Raw genomic sequence first — 23,932 nt, 5'->3', positions numbered from 1 at the left:
CATCTAAGAAAAATACATAGGTGGTCACGCCTACAGCCAGGGTTCCTGTGTATCTGTTTTGAACTGGTTGCGAGCATCGTGGAACCCCTTTAAAATGCCCCCCAGGTCAAAAGTGTGGCTTCACTTTATTAAGACTGATGCCAATAGTGCGCAGTGCAATACATCGTGCACGGAAACAATTTCAGAGCAGAAAGTTGCTCGGTGTTTGATTGCAAGAAGAGCGGACCGCTGCCGGCGCAACCATCCTCCTCTCAGCAGCCCGTGGGCAGTGCAAAGCCAGAGCGGAGTGAATCATACTGCTTTCACAACGGACACCTTGGCTTATAGAGTGGCACAAACAAAAGCCTTGTTATGGCTCAGAAAACATGCAAATTGAAAAATAAAAAAGGTTCCAGCTCTTAAAAAAAAGTAAAACGCAATAATCACTTGATTCCTTCCCGCTATCATCTCAAACCTCATCGCCATACAAGTGATCAAAACATGTCGCCTGGTCAGCCAGGCCAACAACAACCTAACAACTCCCTTTTCAGAGGCATAGGCCAGTATCAGGTATTGTAGGCAAACAACAACCTCAACGACTCCCCATTACTAAGGGGTGGACCTGTTCTTTCAGTTCAATTTGCATTTTTTCTTGGCTTTTGTTTGTGCCACTCTGTAAGCCTGGAAGTCAAAGGCTACTCCAGACATTTTGAATTGAGACAGCTTCCTGGATGGGAAACGAAACGTCTTTAAACTTGGATAAAAAAGTCCAGTGGTTTGATTGTTTTATTTTTCCGCTTTAGTTAGACTGACTGTGACCCGGATGACTGAGAATCTTCACCAGCATCTTCACCATGTTTCTGTAGTACACATTAACATGCTGCTTTAATTAAGGTTAATTAAGAAACCCATTACAATATTTTGTCAATAAAAAGCCTAAATTAGGAATTTTTTTATTATTTGTATCTGAACATATTTCAGACTGCACAGATATAGCTACAGCTGCTGTTTTGCTTAAAGGCTAGGCTGATGCCACTGTAGCATGTTTGCTGACTTTTTTGACGTGATTCTTTGATAATTTCGCAGCATTTTCAGCTCACCTTGTTTTGGCAAAGCTTTCAGAAAACTTTGTGCTCCTGCTCGTAAAATCAAGCGCTTTTTGTTGAATGTCATAAAATGTATCGTCTTCTGCTTCAGTTGCTTTCTACACAGACTTTTCATGCAATTATTGCTGCATTAAGGTATTGCAAAGCAAGTAGCATCACACTGACAGGGTGTCAAATGCAAATATCAGTACATGTTAAGGTAATGTTGAAAATGTTCTTGATTGTCTGAAAAAATACAAAATTCATTAGGTCTACAAAATTATCTGGTTTTCTATTTCTCTTTGAAAAAATGTTTTCCTTGACTGGAGATCAGATCTAACTCATTTAACGTATCTCATGTGCAATATCTAACAATGAAATGAGATTTATTTTGAACATGATACAAATATAAAAAAATAAAATAGTGCACAGTAACAAGAAGTGCATAAAAAAGAAGAGAAAAATACAGATATTTGTTTCCATTAACATATCATGCTCAAAAATGGGGTAGGAAGAAGTGAAAACTTATTAACTCCTAACCCCTAAACACATAAAAACTTACAGTCCTACTGTTATAAAAAAAGAAAAAAAGAAAAAAATCAAAGTCAAGTGAAAGTAAAAGTGGCAGTCAGCAGTTACTAATATTTACCTAAAACATTTCCCTTTTTATGCTGGTTTGTCTTTTCAAACCCTTACACCAAGTTGTTATCTGTAATACAAACATTTTTGCTTTCTCTCACTCATATGTCTATCTCTATTGAAAATGACCTCCTTTTTATATTTTCTTTTGAATTGTATTAAACTTTTGCTTTGTTTTAAATCTTCATTTAAGTTGTTCCATAACTTTACACCTTTAATTGAAATACAGATACTTTTTCTTGTTGTTCGCAACTTGCGCATCTTTAAGTTTGAGTAACCCCTTAAATTATACCCCACTTCTCTTTCAGAAAACATGCTCTGCATGTGCTCAGGTAACAACTTTTTAGATACTTTGAACATAAATTGAGCCATTTTAAATTCTACAAGCTCGTCAAATTGGAGAATTCTGGATTTTTTGAAGAGTGGGTTTGTATGCTCATAATAACCGACATTATAGATTATTCTAATGGCTCGTTTCTGTTGGATGGTTACCGGATGTAAAGAGCTCTTGTAATTAACTCCCCACACTTCACAGCAATATGATAGATATGGTAAAATCAGAGAATTATATAGGATATGAAGTGATTCAGCATTCAATACATGTCTAGCTCTAGCCAATATAGATATGCTTCTACTGAGTTTACCCTGTAAATGTTTAATATGAGGTTTCCAACTGATTTTGTCATCTATTATTACGCCGAGAAACTTACAATAAATTTGAAATGGCTATTGTTTCATAATGTCTCTCATTGCCTTTCAGTGTGCAGATTCAAGCGGCAAATGCCATTGGCTTTGGTCTCTTGAGTCCCGTGCTGGTAGCAAGGACCCGCCCGCTTCCTCCAGCCCCGCCCCCACTCGAATGCTCAGCAGCAGGCCCTCAGAGCCTGAAGCTCAAGTGGGGGGAGAATGCCGGACACACACGCACCCTGCTCTCTGAGGACGTGGTCTACACACTACAAATGGAAGACAAGAACCACAGGTGGAGTTTACAGACATACAAACAGAGATTTATACCGCTGTTTGAATGGATAATTTGATGAGGTCATCAAAGTCCACAAATATACATTAGAAACCTGTCTGTTAAAAGATGTCTGAATCTGGTGCTTGTTTGGATTCTGTTTAAGAGGCTTTCCTTCTTTGGATAAACATTTTTTTTGTGCTTCATGAATAATTCTCATTCCATCACGTATTTTTATATCATCCATCATCATCCAATTAATATTTCCTTTTATTTTGGTCACTTTGCAAACTCATTTTCTCCTCAACCAGAGCTATCAAAGTCAGTAAATATGGACTTTGGTTATTAAAGCAGTGAGAAAACACCATAAGTTGAGGAAACGAAAAAGCATTCAGGCAAAGTTACTTTTGTAGATCTCAGTATGTGTTTGTGTGCTTGTTTGTGTGTGTATGGCCACAAACTACGTGTACCAGGGAGTAATCATGTTGAAGGCATTTGTGACCAGCTGGGAAAGAGCCTTCAATAACATCCCTCCATTTAACCAACTGGCTAGACATGATTAAGACAGGAAAAAAAAACAGCAAAACAACCCCCCCCAAAAAAAAAAACAAGGAGAGAGGTTATTAGCGAACTGAACAGGAGGGGAGAGTATTAGAAGCCTCTTCCATTCACGTTTACCTCTGTCTCTGTTTAAATTTTGGCTTGGTTGGCACTGAATTGGCAACGTGTATCTTGGCAACCCTGGACTGAGATAGAGGGCAGAAGGCAACAGATGGGGAAATATAGAACTGGCTGTGATCTGTTCACCTCTGCAACACACACCCTTGCAAATAAATGACGCTATATTCAACACAAGCATACACAGTCTCATTTGCCATATTAATGACAGCAGCTTTTGCAATTTAGTCAGCTTTTAGACATTTACCCTTTTCTGACTGTCATAGACATCATATTCGCAGTGTTAAAACCTCTGCTTAAGCCTTTCTGTATACCTTATTAGTGACCATGTTTGTTCACAAAGAAGTACAAAGGTTTTATTGATTTATTTTAAACAAGTAGTTGGCCTGACACATAATGCCTACAGCTGTAAAACTGTAGGCATTATGTAAAAAAAAAAACACACCTCTGTCATATCAGTTAACACAGGATTTAGAGGAAGCACACACATCAGCGGCTGTAGTGATGGCTGTCCATCCAGATAGCAAGCATGTCATTTCTTTAAGTGTTTTAATGTTGGAGTATTTGTACTGTGTGGAATCTCATTCCACGCTTAAGTGAACACATAACCATTGTTTTAAGGCAGTTGATGGCAAAAGTCAATTTGTGCCAGAACTTGTGGTCTAACCAGTGCCCATGTTACATCAGAGATCCAGCGCTTGAATTATGTTGAGGTTCTCTGGGGGATTCCAGAATCTACAAGGACAACGCTATAATTCTAGAGAAAAACCAAGCTTATATAAAAAAGTGGAATTATGAATTCGATCTGTGAGGTTATGCTTAACCCTAAGGTTTATATACTTGTCATGTTGGGGTCTAATCTTCTAACCCACATGCAGAAACACTCAAGAGACAGGAAAAAAGTTAAAAGGTTTATTGACAATGTTTTCAGAGAAATGTGAACGGCGTCTTGGTTCGTCAGGCTGGTCACGGGAGGGAAGCAACTAGAGGAGGACAGATCGGTTAGAGTGGATCCAGGAAACTTGCTGTTTAATGGCGGTTTGGGTTAATACCTGCTCAGGGGGTATTCTGACCGGCAAGGGGGGAACCTTGAGGGTCCAGAGGCTGATCGGCAGGCTGAGGGTAGAGGCGGAGACGGAGGCTGAGGCGGAGGGCAGACAGGCAGGTTCCAGGCAGCGAGAGTTTTCTCCAGGAGTTGACTGATCACCAGATATGTCAGGATCTGAGAGGCAGAAGAACACAGAGTCAGAGAGGTTCTTAAAAAATCAGGAAAACAGATCAGATTTAGCTGGCTCAGGTTTGATGGTACCATTACTGGCAAACACTCTGGCAGGGAAGTATCAGCCTCCTCCTCCTTAAGAAAGCCTCCAGATGAGCAGATGGGAAACAGGTGTGCAGAAGTCAGCTCACGCCCTCAGGAGGAAGATCTCAGGCTCCCTCTGGTGGAGAAAGGTGACAAGCCTCCAGATCCCAACAATACTACATTTAATAGTGGTAATTTTTCTATGTATTTTCTAATTTCCAGTCAGAACCATTCCAAGTGCTTCTATTGTAATTAGCCAATAGTTCTGAAAGTTTTGTCATGGCAGTTTCAAGTTCTTGAACCATACCAACTAAGTACCATCTAAAATAATGAACAGACACTATCTTGAATAAGTGTGACTTAAGTTAATATTAGAACTAAAATAAACTTTTGTTTAAAAAAAAAGAATTAAGCAGGCAGGAGAATAGAAACTGTTTTCTGTATTTAGCCTTTTAAACCTAACAGGCTTAGCCTCGGCTGTGGCCTGCAGGCAAAATAACGTTTCTGTGAAGCATAAATACCAGGCTTGCAAACAAATATCTCGGATATCCAGCTACACTTTCTCCAAATTTAATTTGGGATTTTTTATCAATTGTTTTGACTTTGGCTGTCCTCCTTAATGTCTTTTGTCATTTCAGTCATCTTCCTTTGATTTAATTCCCACTTATAAATCCAATTTTTTGTCAGCATGCTAACAATATCAGAACCTCAGGAGAAATGAATGTATTTCTCCTACTTTCCCTCTTACCCTATTTTTCCCTTGTGCATCCAGAAGCATTTCCTCTATTAGACAAGCCAGAACTGTGGCATTATATTCACAATATTTTATCGTCTGTTTTTGCTTTCCTCAACCTCACATGACCTCCCTTTTATTGGTTTCATTAAGGAGATTTTAACTACATATTTGTTATTTTTTCTTAGCTGTCGTTTCTCTCTTAGAGCTTTTTTTCTCCTTTTCCATTGATCTGCATTTGTTTTGCACTGAAGGCGTTTTGTCAGGAACATTATTAGTTGAAAGTATGCCAATTATAATGGGTGGCTGTTATGCGTGCAGTGAGGGATTAAACCATTTAAAACAAAGCATTCTTCAAAAGAAACCAGTTTGACAAAGCACTGCTTCAGCTGCTGCTGTTTTTGAATTGTCCATAGTCTTGTCTAGTGCCAGAATGTCCATATGTTTCATGCCTTCCTATTTGCCTGATGATTCGCCCTTATACATGTTCTATATAATTTAGCTCGATTGAAACTTCAATTTAGACTTCTAGTTTATCTTATTCACCAAGATGAGCCACAGATGCAGTGAAAACCTCAAAAAACTACCAATATCCTGATGCAGTGGGGAATACCTATGTTTAAAACAGTTCAGCAAAGCAGCAGATAGTGCTACTACTTAAAAGCCAGTTTTATTGTCTGCTACCATACAGACTAAACACAGATCAGGGAAAAGACATTTCTGACCCTGAGGCTGTCCCTTTTGCTGCTAACATCTGAAGAAATATAGACAAATAGAAAATAAAATGTGTATAATAGTGTATTTTAAAATTGTGATACTCTAGTTAGTGATAGATTATATTTAAACCTGACTTAATTTTGAAAAAAACAAACAAAAGGGAAATCAAAATGCATTATAACCATGACTCAGAAATTCAGCAAAAAAAAAAAAAAAAAAACAGACGTTACGACCACGCTTTGCCTCAGAATCGGTTTGCTTCACCAGCTATGACTGCCGATTTGGTTGGGTTTGGCTATGACGTTGATAGTTGTAGGTAGAGATTATTTAATAGGCAGCCTTTAATCCTTTGCTAAAAAAATGGGTCAAAACATCCAAGCCACATGATTTGTATTTCCAACCAGAATCTTAGTTTGTTCAATTCAGCTCTGTGTGCAGGAATTAATAGCATCATATATCAGCCTGAGAAAGTACAGCGTCCTCTCTGTAGTAGAGCTAATAAAGAGCTCATGTGGTCTACAAATGTTCACTCTTTTCTCTTTCGTTTTCCTGCTCTCCATCACATTCTCTTATTCACTCTGTTCAGTTTCTTTGTTTACATGCCACAATTCCTTTTCTTTCTCTGATATATTTTTTGCTTAGAAATGTATTATCCTTAGGAATTCATAGTGGCGACAGAAATAGCATTCTCAGCTCATGTCCTCTTTTGTCCAATATATACATGTTGACAAACAGATGTGCCAATTCTCTACTTCATTCTTTCAATTTATTTAACTAGCCAGTCAGAAACTTTTCCTTGTTTTCCTTTGGATTTTCAAAGTCTAGACTAAAGTTATGCTTTGTAGAACCAAGATGGTGGCTAAAGAGGATGCACTATTGTTTAAGAAGGAATGGATAGGTGGATGGATGGATGGATGGATGGATGGATGGATGGATGGATGGATGGATGGATGGATGGAAACAATGGTTATTGAGGATTCAACTTTTTAATGGGCTTTTAAGCAGTTTAGCTACTATATCTTCATTCAGTTGGGATTGAAACTCTGATACTTTTTTCTTTTGTCATTGGTCAGATGCCAAAAGTAAAACACTGTTTTACAGATTGTGTTTCGATTTCAATTTCGATACAGAATATATATGTGTCCTCATCTGAGAAGCTGTTTTAAACTTTTTATATGAAGCACACTCTTTTCCTTAATAATTAGAGGCCTCTCGTGGCAATGATGTTTAAAATGTACTCCTTATTAGCCACAATTTTGAAGGTAATGTCCCATTTTAGTATTTGCTTCTCTCTTTCCCTAACCATTTTACATATTTTGACAATTCATTGTCATCTCCCCTCTGTATCCTCCTCAGGTTTGTGACAGTCTACCACGGTCCTAGCCACACCTACAAAGTCCAGCGACTGACTGAGTCCAGTAGCTACAGCTTCAGAATACAGGCACTCAGCGATGCTGGGGAAGGTCCTTTTTCTGACACACATACTTTCTGCACCACCAAGTCTCTACCACCCACCCTCAAAGGTAAACTGACATTGGAAATTATTGGTTTTGTTTCACCTATTGCTGAGATATACTGTTGTAACCAGTTTCTTGCAATCAAAGGAGTCTGTTATTTGCCTTGAGTTGCATAGGAAGATAACGCTTTAGCATCTCTATTCCAGGCTTACACAGACTTCCATTGAATTGTTGTGAAGGTGTAAATATTTTCTTAAACACTATAAGAGTTAGATTGTTTTATGCCATGCTTCATATTGAATGAAAGTGCTGTACAAATTCAATATAATTCAGTTTATTTGTATAGTGCCAATTCACAACACATGTCATCTCAAGGCACTTTACAGAGACAATTAAACTACATCATACACAAAGATTGGTTCAACGTTTTCTATCTAAGAAATAGACCTGATTGGTTTGGCTCATTCACCCCCAAACCAGGCATGCACGTAGAAACAGTGGAGAGGAAACACTCCCTTTTTAACAGGAGAGAATCTCCAGCAGAACTAGGGTCAGTGTGAACAGCCTTCTGTCAAAGCTTTCTGGGGTTCAAGGAGACCGAAGCAGACATACAAAAAAAGCAGAGCTACAAGAGATAGCTGTGAAGTAGCTCCACAGGTGGTCCTGTGCAGGAAAGACACAGCTGAGCAGTTGAGCTCCCAGTTCATCTGACATACCCAGTTCTCAATGTTAGAGGATGACAGGGAGCACATACAGTTAGTCAAGTTAAAATAAACAGGACTACACTGAACAAAGGTGTTGATGGCAGCAGCACAACTGATTTTTCTATCCAGGATGGCATCACAGCCAAATAGAAAAAGACCAGGTGAAGCTACTATGAGAAAAGGCAGAGAGAACATAAAGTTAGAAGGTTGAACCAACAAATAGAGAACAAAAGGAAAATAGAGAAAGAATGAAGCAGAATGATGAGAAGTGGTCTCCACGTCCTCTAGCAGTTTAAGCCTATAGCAGCATAACTACAGAGATAGCTCTGGATAACCTGAGCCACTCTAACTTAAAATAAAGCTACAGTTATTTATTACAATGGTTAATTATATACATTTGTGGCTAGTTTATACTGATTTATTTAGCAGATTTTATAAGCCTTTAATGAGTTTAATCCTTGGGTTTGTTAGAAATTATTATTAGACTGTGTTCTTGCGGGTGGTGAGCAACACTCAAATCAGACTACAGCACACAGGGTGGGTTGGAGTAAACTACTTCAGAGCTAAGGGGGATTATGAATTGAATCGAGCAGTTATTTCTATGCTTATTTTTTCTTTTTTTTTTTTGCTTTTTAGTAAGTTTAATCAGAATTAACAATAACTTTAATTTAGTCTGGCTGCAGGGAGTTAAATTGGTTCAAATGTGGTTTCACTGTGACTTAAAAATCCAGGGAGCTGTTTCATTTGATTCACTTGTTTCATTTTTCATTCAAGTATGTTTGTTTATCAGAGGTTTATAGTGCACTAGGAATATTGATGCGTAAGCAGAACGAGTAGCATTAAAAGGAGTTTGGATGATGCTTCCTCCCAGTATGTTAATTGAGTGGATCATTTTCATAATTTCATCTAGTTCTCATGTTACTCATATTTACCATGTTTGAAATAAAACAGTCTTTAAAGTCAGAAATTTCAGTCATGAATTTCCTCTGCATGGAAAAAGCAACTCAACACAGCCATTTTAAAGCATTATGTGAATATATGTAATACTGTATAATGATGCAATTTCTATGACAAAAGGTATACTAACATTTTTGTTTTATGCAAAAATAATACAATCTGATTTTTAGTGTCAGGGAATACGTTGAACGCTTTCCCAGTGGATATAAATGCCTGTAAAATAAAATCCTACACATACAAAGCACAAGCCTTTTTGAGTTCTGGGTGGAACCTACTTTTAAAAATATGTTTACCTAAGTTAATATCAACATTTTAGCTAATACCAATTCAAAGCACTCAGGGGACTCGTTTGAGAGGAAATTAGACAAGGCAGTTTTAGGCCCCGTCCACACGAAGACGAACCCTGGCCTAAACGCACAAATTTTTCACCAAACCAGCCTCTCATCCACACGAAGCCGGCGTTTCGGGGGTCTGTAAACGATATTTTTTTTATTCAGCCTTCAGAGTGGGAAGATTCTGAAACGCCGTTTTCGCGTTTCCATCTTTACGCTCTAACCGCATATTTTTTTTTACACGCATGCGTCATAGCGTCGCCTCTAAACACGCATGCGCGACACATCACAACAACAATGGCGCCGTTGCTGCTAATGCTACTCACCCTGCTGTCGGGCTTACAACAGAATCTTCTTCTTCTGGAATATCTCCAGGAAGAACAGAGCAATATCTACGACATAGTTCAGCACCTGAATTTGACTTAACCACGAAAATGGGCCCGCAGGGCAAACATGTATAAATGTTAGTGCGCATGCCCAACATTTCGTCGCTTATTTTTGCTTTGGCACCACAGCGCCACTTACAGGCCTGGCATACATTTTGCAGCGTTTTCATGCATTCGTGTGGACGCTCACATTTATTTTACGTCTCCGTCTTTACGGCAAACGTTTTGGAAAATATCAGCGTTTCGTGTTCGTTTTGACTTCGTGTGGACGGGGCCTTAAACTAAATTATGTTTTTTTTTTTCAGACAGACTGACTGAGCGATTTACTGACTGACTCACTGACTGACTGATTTACTAGTTGATTGATTTATTGCTTGATAATTTTACTTTTTCTTTTTTAACAGCCCCCAGGATTCACCAACTGGAGGGAAATTTGTGCGAGGTCACATGGGAGACTATTCCACCAATGAGAGGAGACTCTATGAACTATGTCCTCCAGATGCTTGTGGGACGCGAGTCTGAATACAAACAGGTCTGTCTCTCAAACCCCTCACACACAGACACGCACACATACACAGTGATGCACATACGCATTCAGCCAAGTACAGTAAGAGTTAAGTTAGAAGCTTCTGCCTCGCTCTGGTCCAGAGCTCTTCTTTATTAGCTTGTTCCGTTATTATTTCGGTAAAAGGGCTCAGGGAAAGTTTTTTTTTTATTTTTTTTTTTACCTTCTGCAAGGATTTTTAATTTAGATTTCTTCAGATGGGAAGGAACATACTCAGCTTTGAAATTGGACATGTATAAAAAACACAAATACACACACTCCTCAAGAGAAATTTGCACATAGAAGAGAAATCAAAATGAACGTCCTGAACATCAGCGGTTGCTTAGAGATATTGCAAGAATTTCAATGACTTGCATTGCAGAAGCAGCTGAAATCGATTTTGCTCATCAAGATGAGCAGAGAATTTTGTCTCATTTTCTTTAATTGAACTACAGAGAGTTTTAAAAAAACTGCTTCAGGTAGGCCTACTTGGAGACCATATTTTATTTTCTAGTTCTTGTGTGAAAATGCTCATTACCTTTGAGCATTTTCACTTCTTCTAGCATTTTGAGCACACCCTTTGATGCATAAATATGTTTTGACCTAAAACAATGGAACATATATTGAGCTGTATGTTTGCTACAAACTGTAATGCTAGAGCTTTTTGCTGCCTAGAAATGTTTACCTCCAGGTTTGCCCCCATTATTTAATTCCACTGACCTACAGATAGTTTCTGACCAGCTTATCCTGTGTAGAATATGCTGGTGAAGATTTTCAGTCATCCAGGTCATAGTGGATGACGTCATACACGCACCGCTTTGTTTTTAAAAGATATAAATATAAAAAATCTAACCGCGGATGTCTGAGGGACAGTGATTCGCCTACATGTTATGAATGCTGGTGTACCATAAATGATAAATTATGAACAGTTTAGTTTGTGCCTTCAAGTCGTTGCCCATAGGAAGATATTACTTGGATATAACCTAACGGAATATCTTCAGAACGGCTCCAAATGACACAAAACTCATATGGGTGAGTAGAACATGATGTAATAACCTAAAATCAAGGGCCCAATGTAAAAAGCCGCGTTTCCCTTTAATTGAGACCAATAACGACTCTTCTTGATGCTGCTAAAAACATGACCACCATTGGGAATATTGAGCTTTCTCCCTCCTTTTTTCTCTGGAACTACTTAGGGAAAATATGTGTAATCTTTTTCATATAATTTCTTTAGTTTTTCTAAAATGGTAAGTGACATAGTCAGCTTTAAATAAAACAATAAAACAAAAACAAACCTTTATATGTGAATTATGAAGAGAAAAGAAAATTTTAAATCTTTTATGTTCCCTCATTTGCCATGAAGGACTGTAAGTTTTTACTGATATAACAGATATTACTTGTCCCTTTTAGGCTGCATTGTAAAATTTTTGCCACAGTACTGCAATGATTCTTCCAATTGTAATGTGTATCTCTGCTAAATACAAATGCAAGAAACAATTTTTCTTAATTGTATTTGAAAAATATTTGGACGCTATACAACTTTTCTTTCATGTTTTTCTCACAGGTTTTTAAGGGAGATGAAGGTTCATTCCAAATCCCTGGTCTTCAGGCAAACACAGACTATCGTTTTCGTGTTGGCGCCTGCCGGCAGTGTCGGGATACACACCAGGAGCTTTGCGGGCCATTTAGCCCCTCCTCCCTATTCACGCTCCGTCGCCAGGAGTCGCCATCGTCAGGAGAGCATTTGGCTTTGGAAACAGGCAAGCGGGCGGGTCTGATCTCGAGCGACGAGCGCTTTGCGGCACTGATCGTATGCGTGTTCGCTGGTCTGTCCATTCTCATCGCCTGCCTGCTACAGTACTTCTTCATGAAGTGAGGGAATTTTTAACTATAGGATAGAAAGTGAAATCAAAACAAAATTCACAGAAATGAACTTTTATAAATGTCTATGAAAGAATAGATTAAAATCAAAAAAACACTTGAGATGTACTTTTAAGGCTATGTATGTCTATTTTTTTTTTTTTTTGTAGTCAAAGTTTTGATTCAGGCTTCTCCATTTTTTTCTCTGCCTTCACCCATTTTATTGTCATTTCTTTTACACCTGTGTCGTTTTTGTCTTTTTTTGTTGAGGGTTTCTGTTGAAGGAAGCCTCATCTTGGCTCTTCCTCAGTTGGGAAAGAAAACTGATAGTCAAGCCTTAGAAAGGAGCGTGGGCAAAACATTTGCTCCTCAAACTGACTTGCATGTGTTTCTTTTTTTTTATATGTCTACATATTCAGTAGAAAACATATACACAAATATTTTTCTGCCATCATTGCCTTATTTTTTAATTGCTGCAGTCTATAATCATTCAGCCATATTCAAATGTAGGCCTTTAAAGCTTTAGCTGTTCCTACTTATTCAGTGTGTTCCTTTTCTAATGGCTGTCGGTCAGGTCGAACATTCTGCACCATCTGACCAAAACACACACACACACATACAAGACCTCTGTACATATCCACGCACGCATAAAAGCTACACTTTTTCAAAGACAATGAGGAAAAACTCATTTTCATTTTGAAGACAGTCATACCAGCTCAGCTTTTGCCATTGAAGCACTCACACATCAGCTACCAAAGTGATGCAATTCATCTATGGTGTAAGTTGCTGCTATCCTGTATTTTCATAGCATGAGAGGAAGAATGGAAAACATGTATTTTGTCATGAAAAGTGATGGCAGAGTAAGGTTGAAGGGGAAAGAAGTGAATTAGGTGCTCAAAAGTAGGAACTATGAGGTCAGTTGAACAATAAGCGCATAAAGGGATAGTCCAGAATTTTTTTTACTGAGGTTCTGTTTTAATTTAATAGTCAGTTAATATATTGGCTGAAGTATGTAACTCTTTTAGTATTTATATTCCTTTAGTATAATTCCAAATTTTTATGTCTCAAATGCAGAAGCTATCTGCTTGTCGTAGCGGGGCAAAGATCAAAGCGGACTTCTGCTGTTGTAGAAACAACAATTTATACAAAAACTGTTAAATAACAAGTAAACAGTCATCAATAATTATGTGACAACATAATACCAAATTCATGAAAAAAAAAAAAAAATCAAGATCTTTCAATATTTATGAAGAACTAATCCAGGTTTCTTTTTTTAACTAGAAGTTTCAAAGGTTATTTTTAAACAATCGGTGTAGAATAATTCAAATTTCGCTTTTTAAAATTGCTTATTTTACCCTAATGAGAGGCAAACAGCCAGGAGCAGCATTCCTGCTGTGCATACCGATAATTTTTGAGTGTCTGTACCTATTTTTCTACCGGGAACCCAAAATATTGCCTCACAAACCATTTGAGATTAGGGGAACTTCTTTGAGTTATCATGACATGAAGTCTTGATTAGTCATCCTCCAGAAACAACTGAAAAGCCACTTTAGAACTACTTCCACTTCTTCTTTAAAAACATGGAAATAGGGACTGAAACTTAAAGCAATTATCTAGTTTGTTAGCTTAAACTAAAATGAGCATGAGTTCATTTAAATGAGAAATAAGGTTTAATTTCTGGTTTTACTAAAGGCTCATTTTTATTTACACTATAAATGAAGCCATTAATCGACGCTGTTTCCTTTCGGAAACTTGCCTTAAAAATATTTACAAACTAGCCAAGAGAAATTTAGACAAGCTAATAGAAAGCTTGATATTTTTGTCACTTAAATGAGCAGTATGTATAATTTTTAACACTTAACTTTCAAAGAAGGCAATAATTTTAATTAGCCAATGAATAAGCTGGAAAGCTTAATATCTCGCTTAGATTTTTATTTTACACAGGAGGATGTTTAGTAGCCAAACCACCTCCAGCTTCCATTACATCGGTAAAATTCATCGCTTCCATATAAATATTTACTTAATGCAGATAACTTGGTTTATTTATTCATATAATAGTGAATAAATCCAACTTTATTAAGGCTTTCAGGTTTGAGTTATTGTAAGACGTCGAAGTCTTTTTTGATTGATCCCCACTAGGGCAAATAGTTAGGTTCTGCCTGCAAGAACATCTACTTTGGATTTATGCTAAATTTATGTTCCAAGAGACTTCGGGTAAAATGTTCACTGATCATTACCTTTAAGCAGAACCTCAGTTTTCCTTTTGAAACCACTCTTAGGTCACAAGCTGGACCTTATGTTGGGCATTTGTTAACTCTGGGATAAAATGCTGGGATTATAATAGTCTATTGTTTTTGTTTTCTTTAGGAAAGACTCAATACATGTTTGATCCCTTGTAAAACCCCTAGGGTTCTACCTTCTCAGATATCATACAGTAGCTTAAACCTCTTTACCAGCGTCCTCAGTGTCATTTGGGATAAGAGGTGCTAGCGACCTGTCAATGCCCTTCTCTACGTTTGTAAATCTGGAGGAGCCATTTGTAATCGGCTGCTGCTTTGTTCTGCACACGTTTACTACAAATGCTGAAGGTTTTCCTCCTTACAATGCATCTGTGAATCAATGCGTTTAAAGACTCGCCCCCTTTCTTCTCATCTCCTGAATATTTGTAATTGATCCTTTTTTTGGCTCTGCCTACTCCTCGCCTGCTTTCGATCCATTCCAGTCTCACTGCTTCTTTCGCATCTTTCCCTCTTTATCAATTAAAAGGTGCTTTATTGACATGTAATCAGAGCCGTAGCAAGTCTGTGATCTCTACTCAGACATGATCTCTGAGGACTTGAACTAATCTTCACAAACCAAACAAGCCTTGGACAGAACACAGCTCAACAGAACAGGGCATTGGGCATTGTTACATAAAAAAAACACCCCCCTGACCTCCCTATGCCGTCTCATGCCAGCTCCTCCTGACACATCTTTTCATCAAAGCCAAGGTACAAACTATGTTTATCATACCACAATAATCCAAAGAGCTCACCACCTCATTAATGTGACATGCTTACTTAAGTCATGTGGGGGTTTTGTGCCGAGACTGGGCAAGAGACAGAGGTTTTGATTAGCTCTGATTGGCAGCCTGTAACGTACCTCAGGGATAAGGCCTTACAGAGAGGGAGATCCAATCCTGTCATCCTCATAGCTGTCATCGTCATCATCATATTAACCGTGCTTCTCCTCCCTTCCTCCTTCTTCCCTCTCGACGCTGTCTCGTCATCAGTCTTCGCCGTGCCTTGCTTTTATGTTTCAGTAAGCAAAGCGGTTTACTAGCTCAAAAAAAAAAATCTTTGCCAAAGTTGATGGGAAAGTCAAGGTAGAGTTCTTTTCTAGGTTTTATTTATACTATATATTTGCATACAGTACTTTACATGCCAATTACAGTGCAATCTTCATTTATTTATTGTTTAAAGATTAAGAGACAAGTGTAGTTATATACTAATTTTTATTCTTGTAGCATGTTTTCTTTTTTAATAGATGTATGTTAGATTGTATGATTAAGGCCAGCATTCCTTATCTCAGTAACCCTTTAAGTATTTTTCTTGCTCATCAGTTCATACATTTCCATTTCCAACATGTAACCAAATGTCTATGGGTTTTTGTAACGCTTAGAGATACATGTAGCAACTCAGACCTACAGGTCAAGTTACTTTATATGGGGATAAATAATTCTGCCTTTGGCTTTTTTGTTCTGAATAGTGTTATATTGAAGCTTCTGGTATCTTTTTGTTTTACTGTTTTAATGCCAAAGTGCAGACTTTTTTAATGATTTCTAAATCTTACAGCAGTCTAGAGGACTCTGTTAGGTTTTCTGTAACACATCATTATGCCTTTTATTGTTAGTATTGCTCTCTTGAAAGAAAAACAAAACATTAACTTGATCTGTGATTACCATTCTTTTATTTACATATTGTTTTTTTTTTATGTATTACAAAACAAACCTGTGCCATTTCAAAAAAAGAAATGTTGAGCCTGGAGGTTTTGAATTAATTTTTTCTTTTAACAAATTTCCCGATTATATATCTATATATATATATATATATAAAAAAAAAAGAAAGCAAAAAAAGATGCTGATTTTAAGTCGATGAGGATGGGTGCTGGTCATTTTGCACGTTCGCCATTTTGTACCTTTGGAAATTTGGTCTTTTCATACTTTTTTAGTATAAATGGTTCCATCAAATATACCTTTCTTTTGACAATGATATAAAGAACATAGAAAATTGTATTCATTTTCTATATTCCACTAACAATCAAACAAAAGTAAATAGGGGTTTATTTACTTTATTCTATCAGAGGATCCACACTTGTCTTGCATTCCAGACAAGTGTCCAAATCTGGAATCAGAACCAAAGTCAATGGCAATAATGCATAATAATTAGATTTTTAGATTCAACAGTGGCTCTCCAAAGTGTTCGGGTCCTATACAAATCCCACAGTGGCTTAATTTACTGTTTTCACATATAGAGGGAAACATATCTTGTAGGATTCATCTAATAAAAACATACAAATCTCTAAGGGCTAAAAACACAAAAGGGATAAAATTATAAGGTTTCTTTAAACAAACACTAACATTTAACAAAAGTCTGCTTCATTATATATAAAATAAATGATAGTATTCCTGATGAATGTCCAGTTTAATATACAACCTGGATATTACTTGCATAAATGCTTTGTGAGGGCTGCCAAAAAAACACAAAAACTGCCTGACATATTTTTGGTTTTCCCATGATTTAGGATTAATTCTCAACTCGGTCATTCTAGAACTTAAACTTTGCTCTGCAGTCGCCTTTCTATGCTTTGCATGTTTGGCCTCACGGTGCATTAGAGAAATCAAGCTGTTCACAGTTTAATTAACCTTGACAAAAATCTCAGTTCCAAATTAAAGAAAGCAATTCTTCAACAAGAATCAGAATATCAATGTAGTTAGGGTGTTCCTAAGAGGAATGTTTTATGCCAGACTTGTCTTTTGGAGTTTAGGTCAAAAGATCCAAGTTTAATTTCTGCAGACTATTTTCTGTAAGTTCATGTTAGGAGTCTGGCTTAGACTAGAAGTTTGCTTTTTTGGAGGAGGAGGAGGATTTGAACTTAAAAGTTCATTTGGAGGCTGTTTTATACCTTGTCTTTTCAGTAAACAGATGGTTTTATAGGAATACCATATTCCCACACTTAAGTCACCACAGACTTAAGTTTTCAATTGTAATGGTTGCCCCCTTTTCTGACTAAACCTCTATACATCCAGATCATTTTTCATCCTTTATATCATCTCTGTGAACCATGATTTGAAAAAAAGATGCTAGCTTACAAATAACACAGTATAATGGATTAAAAGCTGAACATAAAAACAAAAAAATCAAAAGCTGAAAATTAGTCAGAAGGGGTTTCAAGGTTGTGCATGTTTTTATGGCCAGGTTATGGCACCTTTGACCACGTTGAATCAAACATAATATAAGCTAGAAATCTCAAATTTACAGGTGTTTTTACACTTTTAAGAGCCACTTTAATAAAAAAAAACACAATGTCAGATTAAAGCATTTTTATAACCAATTACTTTCATACTTTGCAGAAAAAGACACAAAAACAAAAAAGTACTGTGAGATTTTCAACAGTTTATTTAATTTAGTGCAAAACAGTGAAAGATTTAAAAAGAGGCATGAATGGGCCACAAGGCTAAATGACCCCTAGCCCGATGTCAACAAAAACATTTAGATGATTCCTCATCAAGTTTGTTGCTGGTGTAGCAATAGAGAGTTCTTTTGTTCTTTTCCTTTTTTTGTTTTACTCCAGTGTTTTGCTAAGAGATAATATACAGAGATATCTATAGAGCTATAGAGTAAGATGGTAAATACATTATGACTAACAGAGTTGAAGCACTTTTTTTACGTCGAGCATTTGACGTGATGAGGTTACGAATGGGAGACAACGGATTCTTTGCTCTATTTCAAAAACACTACTGCCAACGCTAACTGTTAAGTCCATTGGCATTATTTTCCCCTTGGTATCACTGTGACATTACAGGAGCACGGCACTGCGCTCCCAGCAGAATGCAAATTACAGCACCCAGGAAAGTAGACTTCAGTAGGTGTACTGTGCCTTTGCCAGATAGGCTCATGTTGTGTCTGCCTAGACTGTTTCATATGAATTGACACATGACATGTGAGTTTTCCTGTCTATATTAACCTCCTTTGGTTTCCCACTTGGAGCCTTAATATCCCGGTGTGAGAGCAGATGTGTTCTTCTTTCGCCAGCAGGCCAGTTATCTTAGTGTTGAACAATCTGACAGCTTTTGTATATCCTTTAATGGGTTTTATTATTCCCTTTTGTTTGGTTTGTTTTGGTTTTTTCAAATGCTATGTGTCTTTTGAGACACCTTCTTAATCAGACCCCTGTACCCTGCCGGTCCTGCACATTTTGTGGCTATGTCCAGAATAAGAGACAATGTTTTTAGCCCAGGAACCACGCGTCTGTGCCTTTTGATCAGTTGTTTTTTTTTTTTACTATTTTTTTAATGTACATTTTAAAGGAAGAGGAGGTTTTGACTGAGAGATTTGGCAACCTGACATAGACTCACAGGTTATTTTCTGAGGCAAGACAAATAAAAAAAAAAAAAGATATTTTTACCTCACGATTTTAGAGCAAACATTCCAATGTTGTCATGGTCTTCGATTTGACATATAGAAAAAAAAGATAAAAAAGTTCATGCATTTTTTTTTCTTGTATTGTAAATGTTAAACAATTTCATATGCGTTATATAAAAAGAAACTGCCATATCAATTTTAATGTATAGATTTTTGCAAATACTACCCTATGTATGTAAGACGTAACAGTATCGGTAGCGTATATATAATATATTTATGCCCAATAAATGTTTTAATTTTTTTCTGACCCGTGTTGTATTTTTTTTTTTTTACATATTTGCTCTTTGTTTGTCATTACATATTCACACTCTTATAAAAGAGGACTTAAATGTTTTATACTGGGATTCCAGGTACAGGCCAAAATACTCCTTTTTTCACGTTTTGACAAGTTACATAAAAAAATAAAATTGTAGCCTACAAAAAAAGGTTCTATTAAGATTTTAAGCAGTCTGATACCCCTTAATAAAACCATGTAAAGCCTGCTGCATTCTGAAGTTCCCTTAATGATGCATAATTTCCGAAGAACTACAGCATACACTACAAAAACATTAAATCTAAATAAGTTATTTTTTCTTAAAATAAGAGTTTTATTTTCTTGAATTTACTGACTCTTTGCCAATGAAACAGCAATTAACACAAAAAATTGCCTTCTCATTTCAAGTGCGTATTATCTGATTTTATTTTAAGAGTAAAAATACTCATTCCATTGGTAAATCATCTTATTTACATACTCAAATCCAGGGTGAATATGCTTCATTTAAGTTTTTGTTTTTGCAGTGTGATTACTATGGTAGAGATTCAAAGTACAGGAGGTCAGCAGAAAGAGAACAAGCCATGTCAGTGACACCAAGAAAGTGCTTCAGTCAAGTGAGAACCTACCATTCTGGTATCTTTAGAAAACTCTAATTTCATCAGACTTTACTGTAAAATGGAAGATGATCTTTTAGAGACTCCCTAATACTCAAGACTGCAGGGGTTCCTTCCATGTCTACCTTCCAAGACCCTAAACATACAGACAGAGCTATAATGCAGCAGTTCAGATCAAACCAAATTTTTTTTGTAGAAAGGCCCAGCAAAGGTCGAGACCTTAACTTAATTTAGAAACTTGCAGGACTAGAAAATGTATGGTTACATGTGCCCTCTGACCACTGTCGCTGAGCATGTGATATCTATTAAATAAGAATAGCTAAATATTCCCATCTCTAGATGTGCAAAGCTGAAGTGGACACATCCCAAAAGACTTAGTGCAGTGAATGTTGTTTTTGCAAAGTATTGACTCAGGGTCATCGAATAAAGAAATTTGCATTTTTTTGTTTGTGTGTGTGTGTGTGTGTGTGTGTGTGTGTGTGTGTGTGTGTGTGTGTGTGTGTGTGTGTGTGTGTGTGTGTGTGTGTGCTAAAGATAGAAAAACATGAATAATTTTTCTTCAGTTTCACAGTTTTTAGCTTCTTGGTATTAGTCTTTCTTACTGAATACCAGCAGAATAATTCGAAACATGTATTTGGGTGTCAAGTGTTTAATAATAAAATTAACATAATTAAATATTATCATTAAATTGATACTATTGTTCTAAATATTTAGGATAATTAGTCAATATGTTTACAAAGTTTTAAATTTGCAGTACTTTTCTGAAACATGGGTTAGAACCTCCACAACTAATATATATGCTATAGTGGCCATTAACTGTGGTTGTTTTGTAAATAAAGAGATTTACTTTGTTGTGTTTTTTAAAGCATTAAACAAAATCAAGAGCAGCACTTAAAGGTGAATTCCCCTCTTTAGGTCAGTGGAGAGTCCTCACCTTAAGCGGAAGAGTTCAAGTATCTCAGGGTCTTGTGCACGAGTGAGGTATGGATGGACAGTCAGATTGATAGACGGATCAGTGTGGCGTCGGCAGTGATGCGTTTGCTGTATCAGACTGTCGTGGTGAAAAGGGAGCTGAGTCGGGGGGCAAAGCTCTCAATTTACCAATCGATCTACATTCCCACCCTCACCTATGGTCATGAGATCTGGGTAGTGACCGAAAGGACAAGATCGCGAATACACACAGCCGAAATGAATTTCCTTTGCAGGGTGGCTGGGCGCACCATTCAAGATCAGGTGAGGAGCTCAGTTACCCGGGAGGAGCTCAGAGTAGAGTTGTTGCTTCTCCACGTCGAAAGGAGCCAGCTGAGGTGGCTCGGGCATCTGTTTCTGATGCCTCCTGGTCACCTCCCTCAGGAGATGTTAAAGGCATGTCCCATTGGGAGGAGGCCTGGACGAAGGCCCAGGACACGCTGGAGGGACTACGGCTCTGAGCTGGCCTGAAGTCGCCTCGGCTCCCCCAAGAGCAGCTGGAGGAGGTGTGTGTGGATCGGGAAGTCTCTGTTTAGACTGCTTCCTGCCTGACCTACCCCCCGGATAAAGAGGAAAAAAATAGATGGTCGGATGAATGGAAGAGCAGCACGTCTTCTGCCTCTGCATTCACTGCACCTGGGCAGGAAGTACTACACCTGTCATATAGAAATAGAAGCACTTTTCTTGTAGAAATTTTTTCACTGTTTATTTGTAGAATCACAAAAATTTAAGAAATATACAAAAAAAACAAACACATAAAAAAAGATGGATCATACACAACTCTAACAGAAGAAAGAGTTTAGCTGTGCTAATGGTAAACTAATGGTATGTCCCAAATAATTGTAAACATATTTTGGGTCTTTAAAACCTTGCAGTTTCTCTGTTGTTGACACTGTGTACATTATAGGGAGAAGAGAGAGTATTTATTTTTTTTAGAACATGGCTATCACCATAAGCCACTTTCCCAAACCTGTCAAGGAAGTTCCACTCTGTACTGAAACCTACATGATTCATACATATATTAAAAAGGAAAGCAGGAAAACTCATTTTAATGTATTAGCAGGTATGACATTGGAAATGTCAGTATTCAGTGATATTAGTTTAAAACTTTTTAACAACTATAGACACTATGGTTGGAAATTGATAAAATTTTCATGATACCGATTCCATTATTGATAACATCCCTTTTAACAGGAAGAAACCTCCAGCAGAACCAGGCTCAGTGTGAGCGGCCATCTGCCGAGGCCGACTTGGGTTCAAGGAGACAGAAGCAGAGATACAAAAAGCAGCTGTAAAAGGTGGCCCCGTCCAGGAAACACACAGCCAGGCAGACGAGCTCCGAGCCAGCTCCCATGTCAGCGAAACAGGACTACACTGGAAAACAGGCCGATCTCCAGCATCTATAAACAAGGGTGTTGATGGAAGCAGCACAGCCGATGTTTCTCTCCAGGATGGCGTCACAGCCAAACAGGAACAGACGAGGCAAAGCTACTCTGAGTAAAAGCAGAGAGAGCAGAATGTTAGAGATTGAACAAACAGATTCTGCAGATTGGGAGAATAGAGAGAGAATGAAGCACAACAATGAAATAGGGGTCCCTATGTCCTCCAGCAGTCTAAGCCTATAGCAGCATAACTATAGAGATAGCTCAGGATAACCTGAGCCACTCTAACTATAAACTTTATCAAAAAGGAAAGTTTTAAGCCTAGTCTTAAAAGTAGACAGGGTGTCTGGTAGTTTTTTCCACAGGAGAGGAGCCTGATAACTAAAAGATCTGCCTCCCATTCTACTTTTAGAAATTCTAGGAACCACTAGTAAACCTGCAAATTGAGAGCGAAGTGCTCTGTTAGGAACATAAGGAACAATCAGATCTCTGATATCAGATGGAGCTTGGCCATTTAAGGCTTGAGAAGGAGGATTTTAAACTCTATTCTGGATTTAACAGGAAGCTAATAAAGAGAAGCCAGGATAGGAGAGATATGATCTCTCTTTTTAATTTTCATTAGAACTCTGGGTGCAGCATTTTGGATCAGCTGAAGGCTTTTAACTACAGTTTGTGGACTTCCTGATAGTAAAGAATTACAATAGTCCAGCCTTGAAGTAACAAATGCATGGACTAGTTTCTCAGCATCACCCCTGGACAGGATATTTCTAATTTTTGTAATGTTCCTCAGATGAAAGACAGATATTCTAGAAACCTCTTTGATAAATACTTTATTACTTTATTTATTAATTTACTTTATTAACTGAAATCAGTTTAATCCTATCCAAATGAGGTGACTGACTAATCAGCTCTTTTGGTCCCAAGACTATAACTTCTGTTTTGTCTGCATTCAGAAGCAGAAAGTTAAGAGTCCTCCAGGTTTTTATGTCTTCAAGACATGCCTGTAATCTATGTAATGGGTTAGCTTCATCTAGATTATAGACATATATAGCTGGGTATCATCAGCATAACAGTGGAAATTAATCCCATGCTGTCTAATAACTCCACCGATTGGGAGCACATATAAAGTAAAGAGAATTGGTCCTAACACTGATCCCTGTGGTACTCCACAGGTAACCTTTGAGCATGTGGAAGATCTGTCATTAACATGAACAAACTGAATTCGATCAGATAGATAAGATTTAAACCAGTCTAGTGCTGTACCTTTAATTCCAACAAAATGTTCAAGTCTTTCTAAAAGGATATTATGTTTAACTGTATCAAATGCAGCACTGAGATCCAACAGGACGAACACAGATACAAGTCCATTATCTAAGGCCATGAGAATATCGCCCATATTAGTGACTTTCACCAGAGCTGTTTCAGTGCTATGATGAGCTCTAAAGCCAGACTGAAACTCTTAAAAAAGTTCATTATGGTGGAAGTGATCGCACATTTGTTTGGCAACTACTTTCTCAGGAATTTTACATAAGAAAGGAAGATTGTATATAGGTCTATACAGTAATTGACAAAGTCATCTGGGTCGGTTTCTTAAGCAAAGGTTTAATTACAGAAACCTTAAAAGCCTTTGGTACATATCCCTGTAACAGAGATAGATTAATCACATCCAAAATGGAGGAAGAGATCAAAGGGAATACCT

General features: G+C 37.5%; 1 protein-coding gene across 2 annotated transcripts in view; it reads left to right on the top strand.

Annotated features, from left to right (window-relative positions):
- The window catches only part of fndc3ba (fibronectin type III domain containing 3Ba), a 132,466-nt gene extending 116,237 nt beyond the window's left edge, over window positions 1–16,229 (top strand). The window contains exons 24-27 of one of the 2 annotated variants that reach the window (XM_038292334.1): window positions 2,464–2,682; window positions 7,449–7,615; window positions 10,333–10,460; window positions 12,037–16,229. In XM_038292334.1, coding sequence (XP_038148262.1) covers window positions 2,464–2,682; window positions 7,449–7,615; window positions 10,333–10,460; window positions 12,037–12,348 — 826 coding nt within the window. In that variant the 3' untranslated portion in view covers window positions 12,349–16,229. The remainder of the gene's footprint in view (window positions 1–2,463; window positions 2,683–7,448; window positions 7,616–10,332; window positions 10,461–12,036) is intronic. The other variant, XM_038292335.1, reaches the window with a different exon arrangement.
- Window positions 16,230–23,932: the final 7,703 nt, after the last annotated feature.

The sequence above is a fragment of the Cyprinodon tularosa genome, unplaced genomic scaffold (assembly GCF_016077235.1).
Source record: "Cyprinodon tularosa strain WSP-4 unplaced genomic scaffold, ASM1607723v1 ctg310, whole genome shotgun sequence".
NCBI classification, from domain to species: Eukaryota; Metazoa; Chordata; class Actinopteri; order Cyprinodontiformes; family Cyprinodontidae; genus Cyprinodon; species Cyprinodon tularosa.
Note: the sequence above shows the minus strand (reverse complement) of the source record. Positions and strands in the feature narration are given on the sequence as shown.